Source organism: Salvelinus alpinus, chromosome 29 (assembly GCF_045679555.1).
Source record: "Salvelinus alpinus chromosome 29, SLU_Salpinus.1, whole genome shotgun sequence".
NCBI lineage: Eukaryota > Metazoa > Chordata > Actinopteri > Salmoniformes > Salmonidae > Salvelinus > Salvelinus alpinus.
Window position 1 is genome coordinate 24433332 of NC_092114.1, and position 18662 is coordinate 24451993.

General features: G+C 43.2%; 1 protein-coding gene across 27 annotated transcripts in view; it reads left to right on the top strand.

Annotated features, from left to right (window-relative positions):
* Nucleotides 1-18662, top strand: part of ptk2aa (protein tyrosine kinase 2aa) — a 160344-nt gene that overhangs the window by 72001 nt on the left and 69681 nt on the right. For all 27 annotated transcript variants that reach the window (XM_071375321.1, XM_071375313.1, XM_071375322.1 and 24 more), the window contains one exon: nucleotides 6546-6778. In XM_071375321.1, the coding sequence (XP_071231422.1) occupies nucleotides 6578-6778 (201 nt within the window). In that variant the 5' untranslated portion in view covers nucleotides 6546-6577. The remainder of the gene's footprint in view (nucleotides 1-6545; nucleotides 6779-18662) is intronic.

Here is an 18662-nt window from a genome sequence, read left to right on the forward strand (position 1 = left end):
AGTTGAGTGTGATTTTATTTAAAGTGAAATGCCAGTTTATTTAGTGAATGAAGTGATTGCCATGGGAGTTACACTTAATGAAAATAATAGCACATCAAAACCACGTTATGGAAAATCCTTATTCAACGGAAAACATTTTAAATCATTTTGAAAAGCAACCAAAAACCTTTTTCATACCCAGTCACTAAAGAGTTAGTGGGTTTGTTCATTTAAGGATCTCTGGGTGTATTTATGAAAACTATCAAATTGACTGCAGTTGGCATCATCACCTTCATTAATGTATAGTCTTGGCAGAACAAGAGCTTGAGTTTGGTCTGTATTGCAGCCAGACTGGAGTGTCTGCCCCAGAGAGATTACAGAGAAGATTTTAATCCTCTTGAAATTAGTCAGTGATCGACTATGTGGCTAATTTATACATGTTCATGTAATGTGGATTGTGCAACATTGTGTCAAAAGAACTAGAGGCTTGCAAAGGATACCTTGTCTCTTTTCTTCTCATTATAACATTAGGATGGGGGTAAATAACCATGATTCCCTTAAAAAGGGGAGAATCTGAGTTTTCCATAAATGCCAGAAATATTACTGTACTCCTTATATTCAGTAAATGGCATTAATATTTCAATCAGAAAACAGATGAATAACAGCACACATGGGAAAATAGAGCTTCTGATGTAATCAAAGCAAAAATTGCCAACATGAGAGTAAACATTATTGTTTCTAGTTGAGGTTAGTTACAATGTAAATGTCTTGGCTTGCTGGCTGGGCATCCGTTTAAAAGACTGAAGAGTGACTGAAGTGACTGCCCAGGAGGTGTGTGGGAGAGCCAGGCAGATCAGCTCAATCAGACTGCACAACTGAAAGACATTCATTCTTCCAATTAGAGGATTGTATTACATATTCTGAAAAGCCATGCTTGCTTATGATTGGATTAAACAGATGAAAAGGAGCTTCATGTCAAATTGAATGTCCATTAGTTTCACATGGAATTCTCGTCTCGTCACATTTACGTCAACTAAAATGAAAACTAATTTGTTTTTCATCACGTCGTCATTAGTTTTTTGTCAGGGAAAATAGGTAATTGACAAATATTTTTCGTAAAAGTTATTGTTGCCGAAATGAACACTTTCCCAGTGGTTTAATGAGGAGTCTCATATCATCATATTCACAACGCTCAGGATTGAAGGTTTTAAGGGTTAACAATAGACAGGGAGTTCAGATTCAGCCTGCAGTCACAGTGTGGAGGGAGGAAGGAAGGCCCCACCCTATAGTTGTTTACAACCCTCTCACTGTCTGGCATAGCTCCCACTCAGCCATGCTGAACTTGTTTACAACTACAGCCAACCAATCAGCAGGCTCACAGCCCCCCTTCAACACCACAGAGCCAATCAGAATGCTCACCGCTTATTCAGTCATATGATGCCTCTGATAAGAGGAAGTCTCTTGATCCAGCCCCTACCCCTCTTACCTGGAGGTGGGAATGGGATTGGGATAACATGGAAATGATATGGGAATGAGGTGAGTCGCTCCCGGTAATTTCAGGATGACTCATTCTGAGTACTTTGAGCGGCAGGGAGCATTGTTATAACCAGGATGTGACCCAAAGTCAGCGGGGAGAGGCCGGGACGTGTGTCTGTGACTGTGGTTTTCATCTGTGGATGGAAAAGCCCATGAGCATTACAGGAGCTTCAGTGGCTCTTTTGCCTCTGGAGAGAGTTGCCGTAATCTGAGAGTGAGAGAGTGTGTGTGCATAGGGAATCTCTTCTACTTGCCCAATGTACGCAGATGGGTACAGATGTCTCTCTCCACGCCACTCCAGGGTGACATGCGCCTGCTGGCCCTTTCTGATGGGAGGTAGGGATTGGACAGGGTATTAATTGTGGTATGAAAGAAAGAAAAGAAAGAAAGAAAGGAGGACAGAAAAGTGAAAGATCCTCAGGTGATATAGTTGCTTGTGTGCTGGTCTTAGGTTTCCAGTTTGTTTGCGTGAGCATATTTGATTGACCTGTATAAATGTTAGATGGGATCAATGAAATAGGTTGTTGTCATGGCCGTGTGTTGACTTAATGACGTTGTTGCTCTCTTTACTCTGTATCAGATGGGTGACAGTCTCTCTTTACTCTGTATCAGATGGGTGACAGTCTCTCTTTACTCTGTATCAGATGGGTGACAGTCTCTCTTTACTCTGTATCAGATGGGTGACAGTCTCTCTTTACTCTGTATCAGATGGGTGACAGTCTCTCTTTACTCTGTATCAGATGGGTGACAGTCTGTTACTGCTACTGTATGCATTTCACTGTTGAAATGGGATGTTTCCCTGGTGCACTGTTGGGTGGGTGTGGTTGGATGGGTTCACTCTGTTGACAATAACAGTACTCTACTTTGATGTAGTGCGGCTGAGGGAGGTTTAGTGTGTGTGTGTGTGTGTGTGTGTGTGTGTGTGTGTGTGTGTGTGTGTGTGAAGTCCGTGTTGATGAGAAGCACAAGCTGGGTCCATATGGCCATTCATTTAATGACTAAATATACTTTTTTCTGGACTGGCTGCCTCTTGCCTGATTATTAGTTATTATGCACAGTGACATACGTGGTGAATGTGATCAGTATGCCATCTGTAAACATACTTTATTCTGAGGCTGGGCTAGTATAGATATGATTCAACTGGCTGGGGTATTTGGCACTATTGCACTGTATAATAGCGGCTGGCCACAGCAGTCAATTGTTTATTTTCTCTGTGTGTGTGTGTGTGTGTGTGTGTGTGTGTGTGTGTGTGTGTGTGTGTGTGTGTGTGTGTGTGTGTGTGTGTGTGTGTGTGTGTGTGTGTGTGTGTGTGTGTGTGTGTGTGTGACTGCAGGTGGACCCATCTGGAGAGAAACTGCTATTTTAGGCCAGCTAATGGTCAGACTAAGGTGGCAGTTGAAACATATCATCTGCTGGCAAGAACCCCAGTGCTAACCGCTAACAACCCTCCTGTGTGACCATACTGGTCTGTCCCTGTGGCCCCTCACCACAGGGGTGTGTTCTGTCCTCCTGTTCGCTGGTGGTAGACATACATCTAATCTGTCGGTTAATAATATGGACAAACTGAACACACTGACCAGCACGGCCCAGGGCTCCCAGATGACCAGCGGACTATAGTAGAGATGATGTCTAGTACACACACACACACACACACACACACACACACACACACACACACACACACACACACACACACACACACACACACACACACACACACACACACACACACACACACACACACACACACACACACACACACACACTGTGTGCCCCTGGGGAGAGAGAGCTGCTCAGTTTGGCCTGTGTGTTGATTTGATACTGGCCGGGCATCTGACAGCCCAGCCATGTGTGTGTGTGTGTTTTTCCCCTGCCTGAAGCCACGGACCAGACCCCAGCTTAGACCGGGAGATTCACTGATTACAAAGAGCAGTTTCAGTCAGCACTGCAGTGCACACTGTCTGTCTGTGACTTGCTGTTGACTAGAGCCATTGGCTCTGTGTACGCCTGGATGAAAAAATGAAAGCAGTGCACTTTAGGCGCCCCTGCTATAACCTTGAGTTCGTACTGTACCCGACGCTGTGATGCAATGCCCACCATCCGTTCTCAAATTGACTGCACTGCTGCCAAGCCTTGTATCCATTATAGTTGTGTTAAGTGTATTTGGAACACGTCTTTTAATTCTCCAGACCATGTCTTTAAAGCTCACACGCTAAACCACATATTTGTGGCATTTCATTGTAGGCCAAATACAGTAAAAGTAGCCTGTTTTCCATCATTTTCAGTGCTTAGTCACTGTGTGCGTCCCAAATGGAACCCTATTCCCTATATAGTGCACTACTTTTGACCTGGGCCCTAGTCAGAAGTAGTGTGACATGCAAAAGGGTGCTGTTTGGGATATAACCATTCTCTCAATTCTACAATGGGAGGTTATTTTGGGCTTTTCCAGCCACATAGAGGGAACAGTGCTGCTGACACAAGCTGGATGAATGTATGTAGTATATTCACCCAACAGATCCACACTAGTTATAGTATCTTCACCCAACAGATCCACACTAGTTATAGTATATTCACCCAACAGACCCACACTAGTTATAGTATATTCACCCAACAGATCCACACTAGTTATAGTATATTCACCCAACAGACCCACACTAGTTATAGTATATTCACCCAACAGATCCACACTAGTTATAGTATATTGACCCAACAGACCCACACTAGTTATAGTATATTGACCCAACAGATCCACACTAGTTATAGTATATTGACCCAACAGATCCACACTAGTTATAGTATATTCACCCAACAGATCCCACACTAGTTATAGTATATTCACCCAACAGATCCACACTAGTTATAGTATATTCACCCAACAGATCCACACTAGTTATAGATATTCACCCAACAGATCCACACTAGTTATAGATATTCACCCAACAGATCCACACTAGTTATAGATATTCACCCAACAGATCCACACTAGTTATAGATATTCACCCAACAGATCCACACTAGTTATAGTATATTCACCCAACAGATCCACACTAGTTATAGTATATTGACCCAACAGATCCACACTAGTTATAGTATATTCACCCAACAGATCCACACTAGTTATAGATATTCACCCAACAGAGCCACACTAGTTATAGATATTCACCCAACAGATCCACACTAGTTATAGTATATTCACCCAACAGATCCACACTAGTTATAGTATATTCACCCAACAGATCCACACTAGTTATAGATATTCACCCAACAGATCCACACTAGTTATAGATATTGACCCAACAGATCCACACTAGTTATAGTATATTGACCCAACAGATCCACACTAGTTATAGTATATTCACCCAACAGATCCACACTAGTTATAGATATTCACCCAACAGATCCACACTAGTTATAGATATTCACCCAACAGATCCACACTAGTTATAGTATATTCACCCAACAGATCCACACTAGTTATAGTATATTCACCCAACAGATCCACACTAGTTATAGATATTCACCCAACAGATCCACACTAGTTATAGATATTCACCCAACAGATCCACACTAGTTATAGATATTCACCCAACAGATCCACACTAGTTATAGATATTCAACCAACAGATCCACACTAGTTATAGTATATTCACCCAACAGATCCACACTAGTTATAGTATATTCACCCAACAGATCCACACTAGTTATAGATATTGACCCAACAGATCCACACTAGTTATAGTATATTCACCCAACAGATCCACACTAGTTATAGATATTCACCCAACAGATCCACACTAGTTATAGATATTCACCCAACAGATCCACACTAGTTATAGATATTCACCCAACAGATCCACACTAGTTATAGATATTCACCCAACAGATCCACACTAGTTATAGTATATTCACCCAACATGTAACGTCTGGAGAGTGATGGGTGTGGAGTCAGACGCAGAGAGCAGAAGGTAGACGGGAAAAACGCTTTAATGTCCTTTCGGCTAGTAACCAGTTAAAAACATGGGTGAAGCCCAAAACACAGGTGCAACAAACCCAAAACCATAGTTACTAAAAAACCCGGACAGCGAAAACCCAAAAGAACACAAACACCACATACGTCAAAATAACAACAAGCCCGCACAAACACCAGCGGGCTAAACTAACTTAAATAACACCCGTCCCTAAACCCCAACAAGGAACAGGTGAAAACAATTAGACAAAAACAAACGAAAAGGAAAAAGGGATCGGTGGCAGCTAGTAGACCGGTGACGACGACCGCCGAGCGCCACCCGAACAAGGAAGGGGAGCCACCTTCGGTGGTGTTCGTGACACAACAGATCCACACTAGTTATAGTATATTCACCCAACAGATCCACACTAGTTGTTAGATTGTATTCTATCTGGAGCCCGGATGTGTGACTGACTACCACAGATTGCTCTTTGTATAATATATTTCCAGATGCATTCACCAGTCCAGATACACCATTGAGATTATAGTGAGATGTGGTGGGCCAAGTCACTGTTAATGTTTTCCTTAGAGTCCTTTGCCACTTTTCCATTTGTGAAAGAAGGAAAGACTGGTGTGTTACATGTTGTCACACCTTTCTGCATTGTGCAATATGGATGAGAAACCCTTTTCACACCTCCCAACTTGCTGATACATTTTTCACCACTACGCATCATTTATTCATGAATAAATCATTATCAGGGGCTCATTGAACGGTGAGGAAGTATGATATGCCCACTTCCTGTTGCTGCTCTCAGAATGTTCTTCAGATTCCAAAAAGTTGTTATAATCAAGATTCTCAAGACACAATGTTGACTTCCCATGTTTTATACTACAGGGACGTGTGATGTTTCTACTCCATTGTCACTCAGCGTTGTTTCCATATAATTAGTGTCAGTAGAACGGGCATTCCCAATAAATTCAATGACGCCATAATGGGAGGACTGCCGGCCGTTTTCAATCTCCTTATAGGAGTAAAGCAGGAATTCTAATTATATGGTTGTTTTCTCTCTCTCCACACTAACAGAATATGACAGACACCTAGCTCACAGCAAAGGCATGGCGACAGCTTACCTGGACCCCAACCTCAACCACGCCCTGGCTGGGGGGGCCAAGTCGCGCCTCAGTGCGGGCACAGCCACGGAGCGGGCTCCCGGGGCCCCTGACAGGGTCCTGAAGGTCTTCCATCACTTCGAGAGCAATAGCGAGCATAGCACATGGGCCAGCAACATCCGCCATGGGGACGCCACCGATGTCAGGGTAAGACAGAGGGCAAATGTATGGCAACAGGGGTCTCACACACACACACACACACACATACTAGCGTTGCACCGTATACCGAAACTTTGGAACTTTTTCGATAAAACAAAAAACTTTTTGGTACTAGAATTTTTGTTACATTCAGTACCTCTGTCAAATGTGTCTCATGTGATTGAGAGAATTGATCAGGGCCCGGTTTCCCAAAAGCATCTTAAGGCTAAGTTCATCATTAGAACCTGTTTCCCAAAACCATCTTTATTAACATTGCACTTGAAAACACTCGCAATCTAACGCCTGCCTCAGAGCACTCGTAGAGCAGCTCAGTGTGTCAGAGCACTCGTAGAACAGCTCAGTGTGTCAGAGCACTCGTAGAGCAGCTCAGTGTGTCAGAGCACTCGTAGAGCAGCTCAGTGTGTCAGAGCACTCGTAGAACAGCTCAGTGTGTCAGAGCACTCGTAGAGCAGCTCAGTGTGTCAGAGCACTCGTAGAACAGCTCAGTGTGTCAGAGCACTCGTAGAGCAGCTCAGTGTGTCAGAGCACTCGTAGAACAGCTCAGTGTGTCAGAGCACTCGTAGAGCAGCTCAGTGTGTCAGAGCACTCGTAGAACAGCTCAGTGTGTCAGAGCACTCGTAGAGCAGCTCAGTGTGTCAGAGCACTCGTAGAACAGCTCAGTGTGTCAGAGCACTCGTAGAACAGCTCAGTGTGTCAGAGCACTCGTAGAACAGCTCAGTGTGTCAGAGCACTCGTAGAACAGCTCAGTGTGTCAGAGCACTCGTAGAGCAGCTCAGTGTGTCAGAGCACTCGTAGAGCAGCTCAGTGTGTCAGAGCACTCGTAGAGCAGCTCAGTGTGTCAGAGCACTCGTAGAACAGCTCAGTGTGTCAGAGCACTCGTAGAACAGCTCAGTGTGTCAGAGCACTCGTAGAACAGCTCAGTGTGTCAGAGCACTCGTAGAACAGCTCAGTGTGTCAGAGCACTCGTAGAACAGCTCAGTGTGTGAGAGCACTCGTAGAACAGCTCAGTGTGTCAGAGCACTTGTAGAGCAGCTCAGTGTATCAGAGCACTCGTAGAGCAGCTCAGTGTGTCAGAGCACTCGTAGAACAGCTCAGTGTGTCAGAGCACTCGTAGAGCAGCTCAGTGTGTCAGAGCACTCGTAGAACAGCTCAGTGTGTCGTTGGATGCTTTTTTCCCCCTCCACTTTATACACAGAAGATCTCCGCTAAATATCTCTCTGTGGCCACAGATAACTTCAGAACAAAGTTGACTACAAATACAAAGTTGCCAATGTCAATTGATACAAGCAAGCAGCGTGTAAAAATATTCTTCAAATGAAAACCGAGATGACTACATTAAAATATAAACAGTAGGCTATAGGTCTATTTCAATCATTGAAATACGTTTCATGTTCAATCAATTGAGTTGTATTTCGCTATGTGTAGCCTAACATGTGCACAGTGATGTGCCAAATCAGTTATTTGATGCATTTTTATTGGGTAAGCGTTAGAGTAAGCCGGCTCAATATTTGCAGGCGTAGGCGATAATATCTCTCTAGGAGCTGGTCTGTCATCATTATTGTGAAATCTAATGTTAAGGAAAGATTTGAATGGAGAAAGCTGATCTGAGAGCAGTGCTCACTTTCTTTTTGATCCTACCTGTATCGACACATGATCCAACAATGCACTTCGCAACCTTTCTCTCTGCGTGGTGCAAGCGACCTTTCTCTCTGCGTGGTGCAAGCGACCTTTCTCTCTGCGTGGGGCAAGCGACCTTTCTCTCTGCGTGGGGCAAGCGACCTTTCTCTCTGGGTGGTGCAAGGCGACCTTTCTCTCTGGGTGGTGCAAGGCGACCTTTCTCTCTGCGTGGGGCAAGCGACCTTTCTCTCTGGGTGGTGCAAGGCGACCTTTCTCTCTGGGTGGTGCAAGGCGACCTTTCTCTCTGGGTGGTGCAAGGCGACCTTTCTCTCTGCGTGGTGCAAGCGACCTTTCTCTCTGCGTGGTGCAAGCGACCTTTCTCTCTGCGTGGTGCAAGCGACCTTTTTCTCTGCGTGGTGCAAGCGACCTTTCTCTTCGTGGTGCAAGCGACCTTTCTCTGCGTGGTGCAAGCGACCTTTCTCTGTGTGGTGCAAGCGACCTTTCTCTGCGTGGTGCAAGTGACCTTTCTCTGCGTGGTGCAAGCGACCTTTCTCTGCGTGGTGCAAGCAATCTTTCTCTTCGGGGTGCAAGCGACCTTTCTCTGCGTGGTGCAAGCAACCTTTCTCTTCGGGGTGCAAGCAACCTTTCTCTCTGCGTGGTGCAAGCGACCTTTCTCTCTGCGTGGTGCAAGCGACCTTTCTCTCTGTGTGGTGCAAGCGACCTTTCTCTCTGCGTGGTGCAAGCGACCTTTCTCTCTGCATTGTGTTTTAGGAAAAGCATGTTACATCTTCGGCCGTTGTAGATAGATACATTGTTAAATCCCTCGTAAGCCTTGTTCATATTACCCATAAGCACTCCGTTATGAAGCGCTGGATGTCATGCTTTTCAATGGGGACTTCCACAAAGTAGTGGAATCGCAACGCCCCCTTGCTGTTCAAGGCTCCGTTGGAAGATGAACGCCGCATACTTTGAAATTTTCCAAACTTTACGTCGTCTCCAGTCCAGACAGAGTCCGTCAAAGAACAGGAATTTAGCAAATCACAGAAGAAGATAAAACTATGTGAGTTTCAGGTTGGCTTTATTGGATAGCTAACAAATTGTAAACAATGACCCCTTCCTATATAATGGGTCATTATTAAAAGTACCCTTTTAATAGTAATGTTAAATAATACACATTGGCTGTTTAGCCAATTATATTATGACTGTTGCCTCCCATTTTTAAGTTTATTGTGATGGTAGTGACTTTTGATTTTGGTGATAATTATTGGGTGGAGGTCGCTAGCTACAGTGGAATCTTCAACCTATATATTTCTCCTGTCTTGAATGAAAAGATCATATTTATTTTTATTTGATTTAACCTTTATTTAACTAGGCAAGTCAGTGTAGAAAGATATTTAGCCATCTCCAAAATAAATCCTATCTCTGATGAGAGTAGGCTCTCCTCCATCTTGTCTTGCATTGTGAAACCCTACCCTATGCTCTCCGTCCAGTAGCGGAATGAGATTGCATGAAGTTGAAGTACGGCGTAATGAAATACATCACAATGTAAACGGGGCATAAAGGCTTCTGCATGCTTCGGTTCGGCTAGGCAAACCGAACGAGTGTGCTCTAGAAAAACGCGGCAATAGTACTATTTGTCCATCTTGAGACGCCATAGTCAGAATTAATCTGAGATAATTCAAGAAGTTTTTGCCAAGGAGATCATGCAGTATTTCTGTGTGTGTATGAAAACGAGTCGTCTGTCGTTGAATTACAAGTACTTCATTGAAGAATCCCTACTGTTGACCAATCACTGACGAAGGGGTGTAGACTTCGGCTGCCAAACTTCGGCTTGCCTCGAGAAAAAATTACGTGTGTATGAACAGCCGAAAAAACCTTTGCCAAAGGCCAAAATGAACAAAAACGTCACAAAATGTCATAATGTGCACAAACTGTTTCGGATGGGAAGCATGCGGATATCTTGAGTTCCATCGCTATCGGGAAACCGAGCCCAAGTCTGAATGCAACACGGCATGTAGAAATGTTAAAACTGTGTATTACTGTTCACAAAACAATGTCCGTACAGGCTAGAACACTTTCACAATGCAAGATGAAATCGGTAGATTCCAGCTTTAATTGTAGGCTAACTTTCCTTGCTAGCTTACAGCTGAATTCACTACAATAGTTCTTTGTTTGTGATAATGCACCAACCATAATGCAAAATATGCTGATTTCAAAGCTGACCCACCAAAAACTGTATTAATTCACTTTGTGTCCCTCGCCACGAAAAACTCATTCACTTCTACATCTTCCTTTGCCTCCAGTCTGGTTTCCACTAGATTCCATAGCCACATTCTGCCTTGCAAATTATATCATTCATTTCTTAAAGAGACAGTGCACACTTTCGAAAAGAAAAGATTGCTTCTTCTATGCAAATGTTGTTAATCAGTACAATAAAATAATATGTTCTCTTCGCAGTTGACAATAAAATAATATGTTCTCCTAGCAGGTGACAATAAAATAATATGTTCTCTTCACAGTTGACAATAAAAGAATATGTTCTCCTAGCAGGTGAAGACAGAGGGCAAATGTATGGCAACAGGGGTCTCACACACACACACACACACACATACTAGCGTTGCACCGTATACCGAAACTTTGGAACTTTTTCGATAAAACAAAAAACTTTTTGGTACTAGAATTTTTGTTACATTCAGTACCTCTGTCAAATGTGTCTCATGTGATTGAGAGAATTGATCAGGGCCCGGTTTCCCAAAAGCATCTTAAGGCTAAGTTCATCATTAGAACCTGTTTCCCAAAACCATCTTTATTAACATTGCACTTGAAAACACTCGCAATCTAACGCCTGCCTCAGAGCACTCGTAGAGCAGCTCAGTGTGTCAGAGCACTCGTAGAACAGCTCAGTGTGTCAGAGCACTCGTAGAGCAGCTCAGTGTGTCAGAGCACTCGTAGAGCAGCTCAGTGTGTCAGAGCACTCGTAGAACAGCTCAGTGTGTCAGAGCACTCGTAGAGCAGCTCAGTGTGTCAGAGCACTCGTAGAACAGCTCAGTGTGTCAGAGCACTCGTAGAGCAGCTCAGTGTGTCAGAGCACTCGTAGAACAGCTCAGTGTGTCAGAGCACTCGTAGAGCAGCTCAGTGTGTCAGAGCACTCGTAGAACAGCTCAGTGTGTCAGAGCACTCGTAGAGCAGCTCAGTGTGTCAGAGCACTCGTAGAACAGCTCAGTGTGTCAGAGCACTCGTAGAACAGCTCAGTGTGTCAGAGCACTCGTAGAACAGCTCAGTGTGTCAGAGCACTCGTAGAACAGCTCAGTGTGTCAGAGCACTCGTAGAGCAGCTCAGTGTGTCAGAGCACTCGTAGAACAGCTCAGTGTGTCAGAGCACTCGTAGAGCAGCTCAGTGTGTCAGAGCACTCGTAGAACAGCTCAGTGTGTCAGAGCACTCGTAGAACAGCTCAGTGTGTCAGAGCACTCGTAGAACAGCTCAGTGTGTCAGAGCACTCGTAGAACAGCTCAGTGTGTCAGAGCACTCGTAGAACAGCTCAGTGTGTGAGAGCACTCGTAGAACAGCTCAGTGTGTCAGAGCACTTGTAGAGCAGCTCAGTGTATCAGAGCACTCGTAGAGCAGCTCAGTGTGTCAGAGCACTCGTAGAACAGCTCAGTGTGTCAGAGCACTCGTAGAGCAGCTCAGTGTGTCAGAGCACTCGTAGAACAGCTCAGTGTGTCGTTGGATGCTTTTTTCCCCCTCCACTTTATACACAGAAGATCTCCGCTAAATATCTCTCTGTGGCCACAGATAACTTCAGAACAAAGTTGACTACAAATACAAAGTTGCCAATGTCAATTGATACAAGCAAGCAGCGTGTAAAAATATTCTTCAAATGAAAACCGAGATGACTACATTAAAATATAAACAGTAGGCTATAGGTCTATTTCAATCATTGAAATACGTTTCATGTTCAATCAATTGAGTTGTATTTCGCTATGTGTAGCCTAACATGTGCACAGTGATGTGCCAAATCAGTTATTTGATGCATTTTTATTGGGTAAGCGTTAGAGTAAGCCGGCTCAATATTTGCAGGCGTAGGCGATAATATCTCTCTAGGAGCTGGTCTGTCATCATTATTGTGAAATCTAATGTTAAGGAAAGATTTGAATGGAGAAAGCTGATCTGAGAGCAGTGCTCACTTTCTTTTTGATCCTACCTGTATCGACACATGATCCAACAATGCACTTCGCAACCTTTCTCTCTGCGTGGTGCAAGCGACCTTTCTCTCTGCGTGGTGCAAGCGACCTTTCTCTCTGCGTGGGGCAAGCGACCTTTCTCTCTGCGTGGGGCAAGCGACCTTTCTCTCTGGGTGGTGCAAGGCGACCTTTCTCTCTGGGTGGTGCAAGGCGACCTTTCTCTCTGCGTGGGGCAAGCGACCTTTCTCTCTGGGTGGTGCAAGGCGACCTTTCTCTCTGGGTGGTGCAAGGCGACCTTTCTCTCTGGGTGGTGCAAGGCGACCTTTCTCTCTGCGTGGTGCAAGCGACCTTTCTCTCTGCGTGGTGCAAGCGACCTTTCTCTCTGCGTGGTGCAAGCGACCTTTTTCTCTGCGTGGTGCAAGCGACCTTTCTCTTCGTGGTGCAAGCGACCTTTCTCTGCGTGGTGCAAGCGACCTTTCTCTGTGTGGTGCAAGCGACCTTTCTCTGCGTGGTGCAAGTGACCTTTCTCTGCGTGGTGCAAGCGACCTTTCTCTGCGTGGTGCAAGCAATCTTTCTCTTCGGGGTGCAAGCGACCTTTCTCTGCGTGGTGCAAGCAACCTTTCTCTTCGGGGTGCAAGCAACCTTTCTCTCTGCGTGGTGCAAGCGACCTTTCTCTCTGCGTGGTGCAAGCGACCTTTCTCTCTGTGTGGTGCAAGCGACCTTTCTCTCTGCGTGGTGCAAGCGACCTTTCTCTCTGCATTGTGTTTTAGGAAAAGCATGTTACATCTTCGGCCGTTGTAGATAGATACATTGTTAAATCCCTCGTAAGCCTTGTTCATATTACCCATAAGCACTCCGTTATGAAGCGCTGGATGTCATGCTTTTCAATGGGGACTTCCACAAAGTAGTGGAATCGCAACGCCCCCTTGCTGTTCAAGGCTCCGTTGGAAGATGAACGCCGCATACTTTGAAATTTTCCAAACTTTACGTCGTCTCCAGTCCAGACAGAGTCCGTCAAAGAACAGGAATTTAGCAAATCACAGAAGAAGATAAAACTATGTGAGTTTCAGGTTGGCTTTATTGGATAGCTAACAAATTGTAAACAATGACCCCTTCCTATATAATGGGTCATTATTAAAAGTACCCTTTTAATAGTAATGTTAAATAATACACATTGGCTGTTTAGCCAATTATATTATGACTGTTGCCTCCCATTTTTAAGTTTATTGTGATGGTAGTGACTTTTGATTTTGGTGATAATTATTGGGTGGAGGTCGCTAGCTACAGTGGAATCTTCAACCTATATATTTCTCCTGTCTTGAATGAAAAGATCATATTTATTTTTATTTGATTTAACCTTTATTTAACTAGGCAAGTCAGTGTAGAAAGATATTTAGCCATCTCCAAAATAAATCCTATCTCTGATGAGAGTAGGCTCTCCTCCATCTTGTCTTGCATTGTGAAACCCTACCCTATGCTCTCCGTCCAGTAGCGGAATGAGATTGCATGAAGTTGAAGTACGGCGTAATGAAATACATCACAATGTAAACGGGGCATAAAGGCTTCTGCATGCTTCGGTTCGGCTAGGCAAACCGAACGAGTGTGCTCTAGAAAAACGCGGCAATAGTACTATTTGTCCATCTTGAGACGCCATAGTCAGAATTAATCTGAGATAATTCAAGAAGTTTTTGCCAAGGAGATCATGCAGTATTTCTGTGTGTGTATGAAAACGAGTCGTCTGTCGTTGAATTACAAGTACTTCATTGAAGAATCCCTACTGTTGACCAATCACTGACGAAGGGGTGTAGACTTCGGCTGCCAAACTTCGGCTTGCCTCGAGAAAAAATTACGTGTGTATGAACAGCCGAAAAAACCTTTGCCAAAGGCCAAAATGAACAAAAACGTCACAAAATGTCATCATAATATATGCACAAACTGTTTCGGATGGGAAGCATGCGGATATCTTGAGTTCCATCGCTATCGGGAAACCGAGCCCAAGTCTGAATGCAACACGGCATGTAGAAATGTTAAAACTGTGTATTACTGTTCACAAAACAATGTCCGTACAGGCTAGAACACTTTCACAATGCAAGATGAAATCGGTAGATTCCAGCTTTAATTGTAGGCTAACTTTCCTTGCTAGCTTACAGCTGAATTCACTACAATAGTTCTTTGTTTGTGATAATGCACCAACCATAATGCAAAATATGCTGATTTCAAAGCTGACCCACCAAAAACTGTATTAATTCACTTTGTGTCCCTCGCCACGAAAAACTCATTCACTTCTACATCTTCCTTTGCCTCCAGTCTGGTTTCCACTAGATTCCATAGCCACATTCTGCCTTGCAAATTATATCATTCATTTCTTAAAGAGACAGTGCACACTTTCGAAAAGAAAAGATTGCTTCTTCTATGCAAATGTTGTTAATCAGTACAATAAAATAATATGTTCTCTTCGCAGTTGACAATAAAATAATATGTTCTCCTAGCAGGTGACAATAAAATAATATGTTCTCTTCACAGTTGACAATAAAAGAATATGTTCTCCTAGCAGGTGACAATAAAATAATATGTTCTCTTCACAGTTGACAATAAAAGAATATGTTCTCTTCACAGTTGACAATAAAAGAATATGTTCTCTTCACAGTTGACAATAAAATAATATGTTCTCCTAGCAGTTGACAATAAAATAAGTCCTAAATGTAAGGGATTGTTTGTCATCTGTAGCCTCATGATGTCAGCTAAAACAAGCTCAATAACTCACTGCATGCACACACTCCTATTGAATAATACTAATTCACCTGTATTGTGAATAGAACCACATCTTGATTTACCCAGTTTATCAATATAGATTTACCATTCAACTATGTTGTTTTGTAGTTAGATTGGTAAAAACAAAGTCAAATTGATTGTATAATTGATTCAATTAATGCATACATGGCTGTCTCAAAATAATTTGCATAAAAATGTTCAAATGTAATGATGTCGAACTCAAAGATGCCCAACGATTGAACATAGCAGTAACGTATCTGTCTAGATCAAGTGACATTCTGTGACTTTGGCTAATAAGCCTTCTCTTTTTTTGTGGTATCATTTTGGTATTGGGATACTAAACCTGGTATCAGTATCGAAGTCAAAATTCTGGTATTGTGACCACACACACACACACACACACACACACACACACACACACACACACACACACACACACAGACACAGACACAGACACAGACACACACAGACACACACAGACACAGACATAGAGGAAGTTAAGTCTGGGAACAGACTTAACCATTAGAGGGGTGGAATAGCATCTGACCCTGCATCAGAGCTAGAGCCAATCAGTGTACAGATTTTTTTTTCAGATACCTGTCATACAGTCATGAAGAGCTGATAGAGACTGGCTGTGTATACCTGAATCTCCTACAAACACACAGACTGATCGACTGTCACTCTGTTTCTCTGCTGCGCTGAAAGAGCATGAGTAATTGACTGGATGCAGTCTTTTGGCTGTTAGAGCCCAGTATATAGCTGCTGCTGTACAGACACTATTGATTGGTGTTGCACGTCAGAGCAGTGATTCAGCAGTGTAGTTGTTGCTTTGTCAATTGCTATATGTTACTGAAAGTTCAGAGCACAATCCCTCATTGTTTTTCAAATTGGAATACCGTAGTGTGATTGTTCTGTGGTTACCCTTCAACTGTCTAATTGCACTCCAACTCCCTTCACTGAGAGAGAGGTCTGTGTGGCTCCGTCAGTTCATGTTGCGGATTCTCTTTTAAAGCTGCAATATGTGACTTTTTGGGCGACTTGACCAAAATCACATAGAAATGTAAGTTATAGATCTGTCAATCTTATTGAAAACAAGTCTAAGAAGCGGTATATATGTTCTATGTGCGCTATTCTATGCTTCTCGTTCTTAAGTTTTGTTTTTGCGTCTTACTCAAACAGCTGAAAATACTATATTTTTGGTTATTGAAAAGAGATTTCACAGTGGTTTAGATGGTACCATGATTATCTACACTATACATTGCTTATTTTGTCACATAAACTAAAATTAGGCAAACTATCAGAATGTTTTAAACCAGGAAATGGCGGAATGATTTCTGCATATTGCACCTTTAACTGATGTTGCTGTGCCTTAGCTCTGTGATCTTCAGCGGCAGTTAGCCTAGGTCTCACATACGCCGCACCTGAAGCCTCAAAGTTGGCTAATTACAGAAAACCCTTCACAAAGCGCTTATAGGACACATTTAAAGGCGTGTGTGAATTATGACACTATGGGACTAGCATTGTTTCTCCTCAGGTAGATGAACTGAGAGAGGCTATCAAGCAACTAGCTTGGTCTCTGGTCTTTGTCATGCGTCCCATAAGGGTTGGCAAAACAGCACAAACCGATCTGAGACCAGGCTAAGCAAACACCGGTCTGCAGAAAGACATTTTGCTACATTCTCCCTGCCCTCACTGACACAGACACTCAGTTATAGTGGTGTGAAACTGTGAATTGATTCCTGGCACATAACATCCTGACTCCTAGATCTCCTATTTTCTGGAGAAAGGCAACCATTGAGAAATGGTACATGGGTTGCATCCCAAATGGCACCCTATTCCCTATATAGTGCACTACTTTTGACCAGAGCCCTATGCTTGGTCTCAGTGCAGTCAGCAGATGCCTGTATTGATTTGTAGGGCTGGATGAGGTACGTTGTGTATTGGATCCACATCCGCTTCCTGGTTCCATCCCAGAATAAACATCATGTTCCTATCCCCTGAGGTGCTCCCCAAGGACCCCTCATCCCATCACACACACATATCCTGTTCATACTGCATCAATAGCACTCTGCCTGCCCGGGTATAGTACACTGCTATGGTCAAAAGTAGTGTACTATATAGGGATTCCAGATATCCATATAAGACAAATATTATCAATAATAACACCATAAAATTACATCTACCTGGTGCCTGGTAGTCATTCTGTAAATCCATTACATTTCGTATGTATTCATTTGTGAATGTCCATCACCCATTTCGTATGATATATTACGAATTACAATTTGTATTATATGTTACGAATTTGCTAAATGTACAATATGTTACAAATCTGCAAACCGTATGATGTTACGAATTCTAGCTAGGTGGCTAACGTTAGCTAGCTGGCTAATGTTAGCTAGCTGGCTAATGTTAGTTAGCTAGCTGACTAACGTTAGCTAGGGGTTAGGGTCAAGTTTAGGAGTTAGGTTAAAGGGTTAAGATTAGGGTTAGAGGAATGGTTAGCTAAAATGGTTATGGTTAGGGTTAGCTAACATGCTAAGTAGACGCAAAGTAGCTAAAAGGTAGAAAGTAGTTGAAAAGTTTCTATTTAGCTAAAATTGTCCTTGATGAGATTAGAACTCGCAACCTTTGGGTTGCTAGACGTTTGCATTATACGCCCACCCATCCACCGTGACCAACCACCCTCCTTTCATTTTTTGCTTTAAGTGGCCCTCTGTCTTATGTAATCATACCAAATCTAACATACCACACTAAATGGAGTGTTTTACGTACATAATAATATGAAATGATCTGAGACCAGGTGTACTGTATGCAATGTCTACCTTGATAAGAGGTTCACGGTTTGTTTGCATTTGAATTGGCTAATTTGCATGTCCATTGTGCTTTTCTATTTCCATTGCAAACACATGGAAATGCTGTGGTTGGCAAGAATCCAAGTGACTATATGCCAGTGAGATTTGATATATTCTTTTTGGATCTTAAGAATTAGAAAAGGGTAGTAAAATTAGCTTGTTTGTTTGAGATAATCTGTCATATCATCATAGATGCGGCTGTCATCATGTTTAGCCTAATGTGGTGTGAAGGGGAATTTGTCATGCTCCGTTTGGATTGCTCTCCCTAGCTGTTCATGTAAGCAATGAGACTGTTCATGTAAGCATTCTGATTCTGTCTCTATAATCCGTTAGTGTCTTCTTCTTTGTCTTTGTCTTTTCGTCGCCGTCGTCATCTGTTTCGTGCCAAGGGGAACTCTGCTCTTAAGTTATTATACAGGGCAGATGTTGGTCATATTTATTAGGGCATGC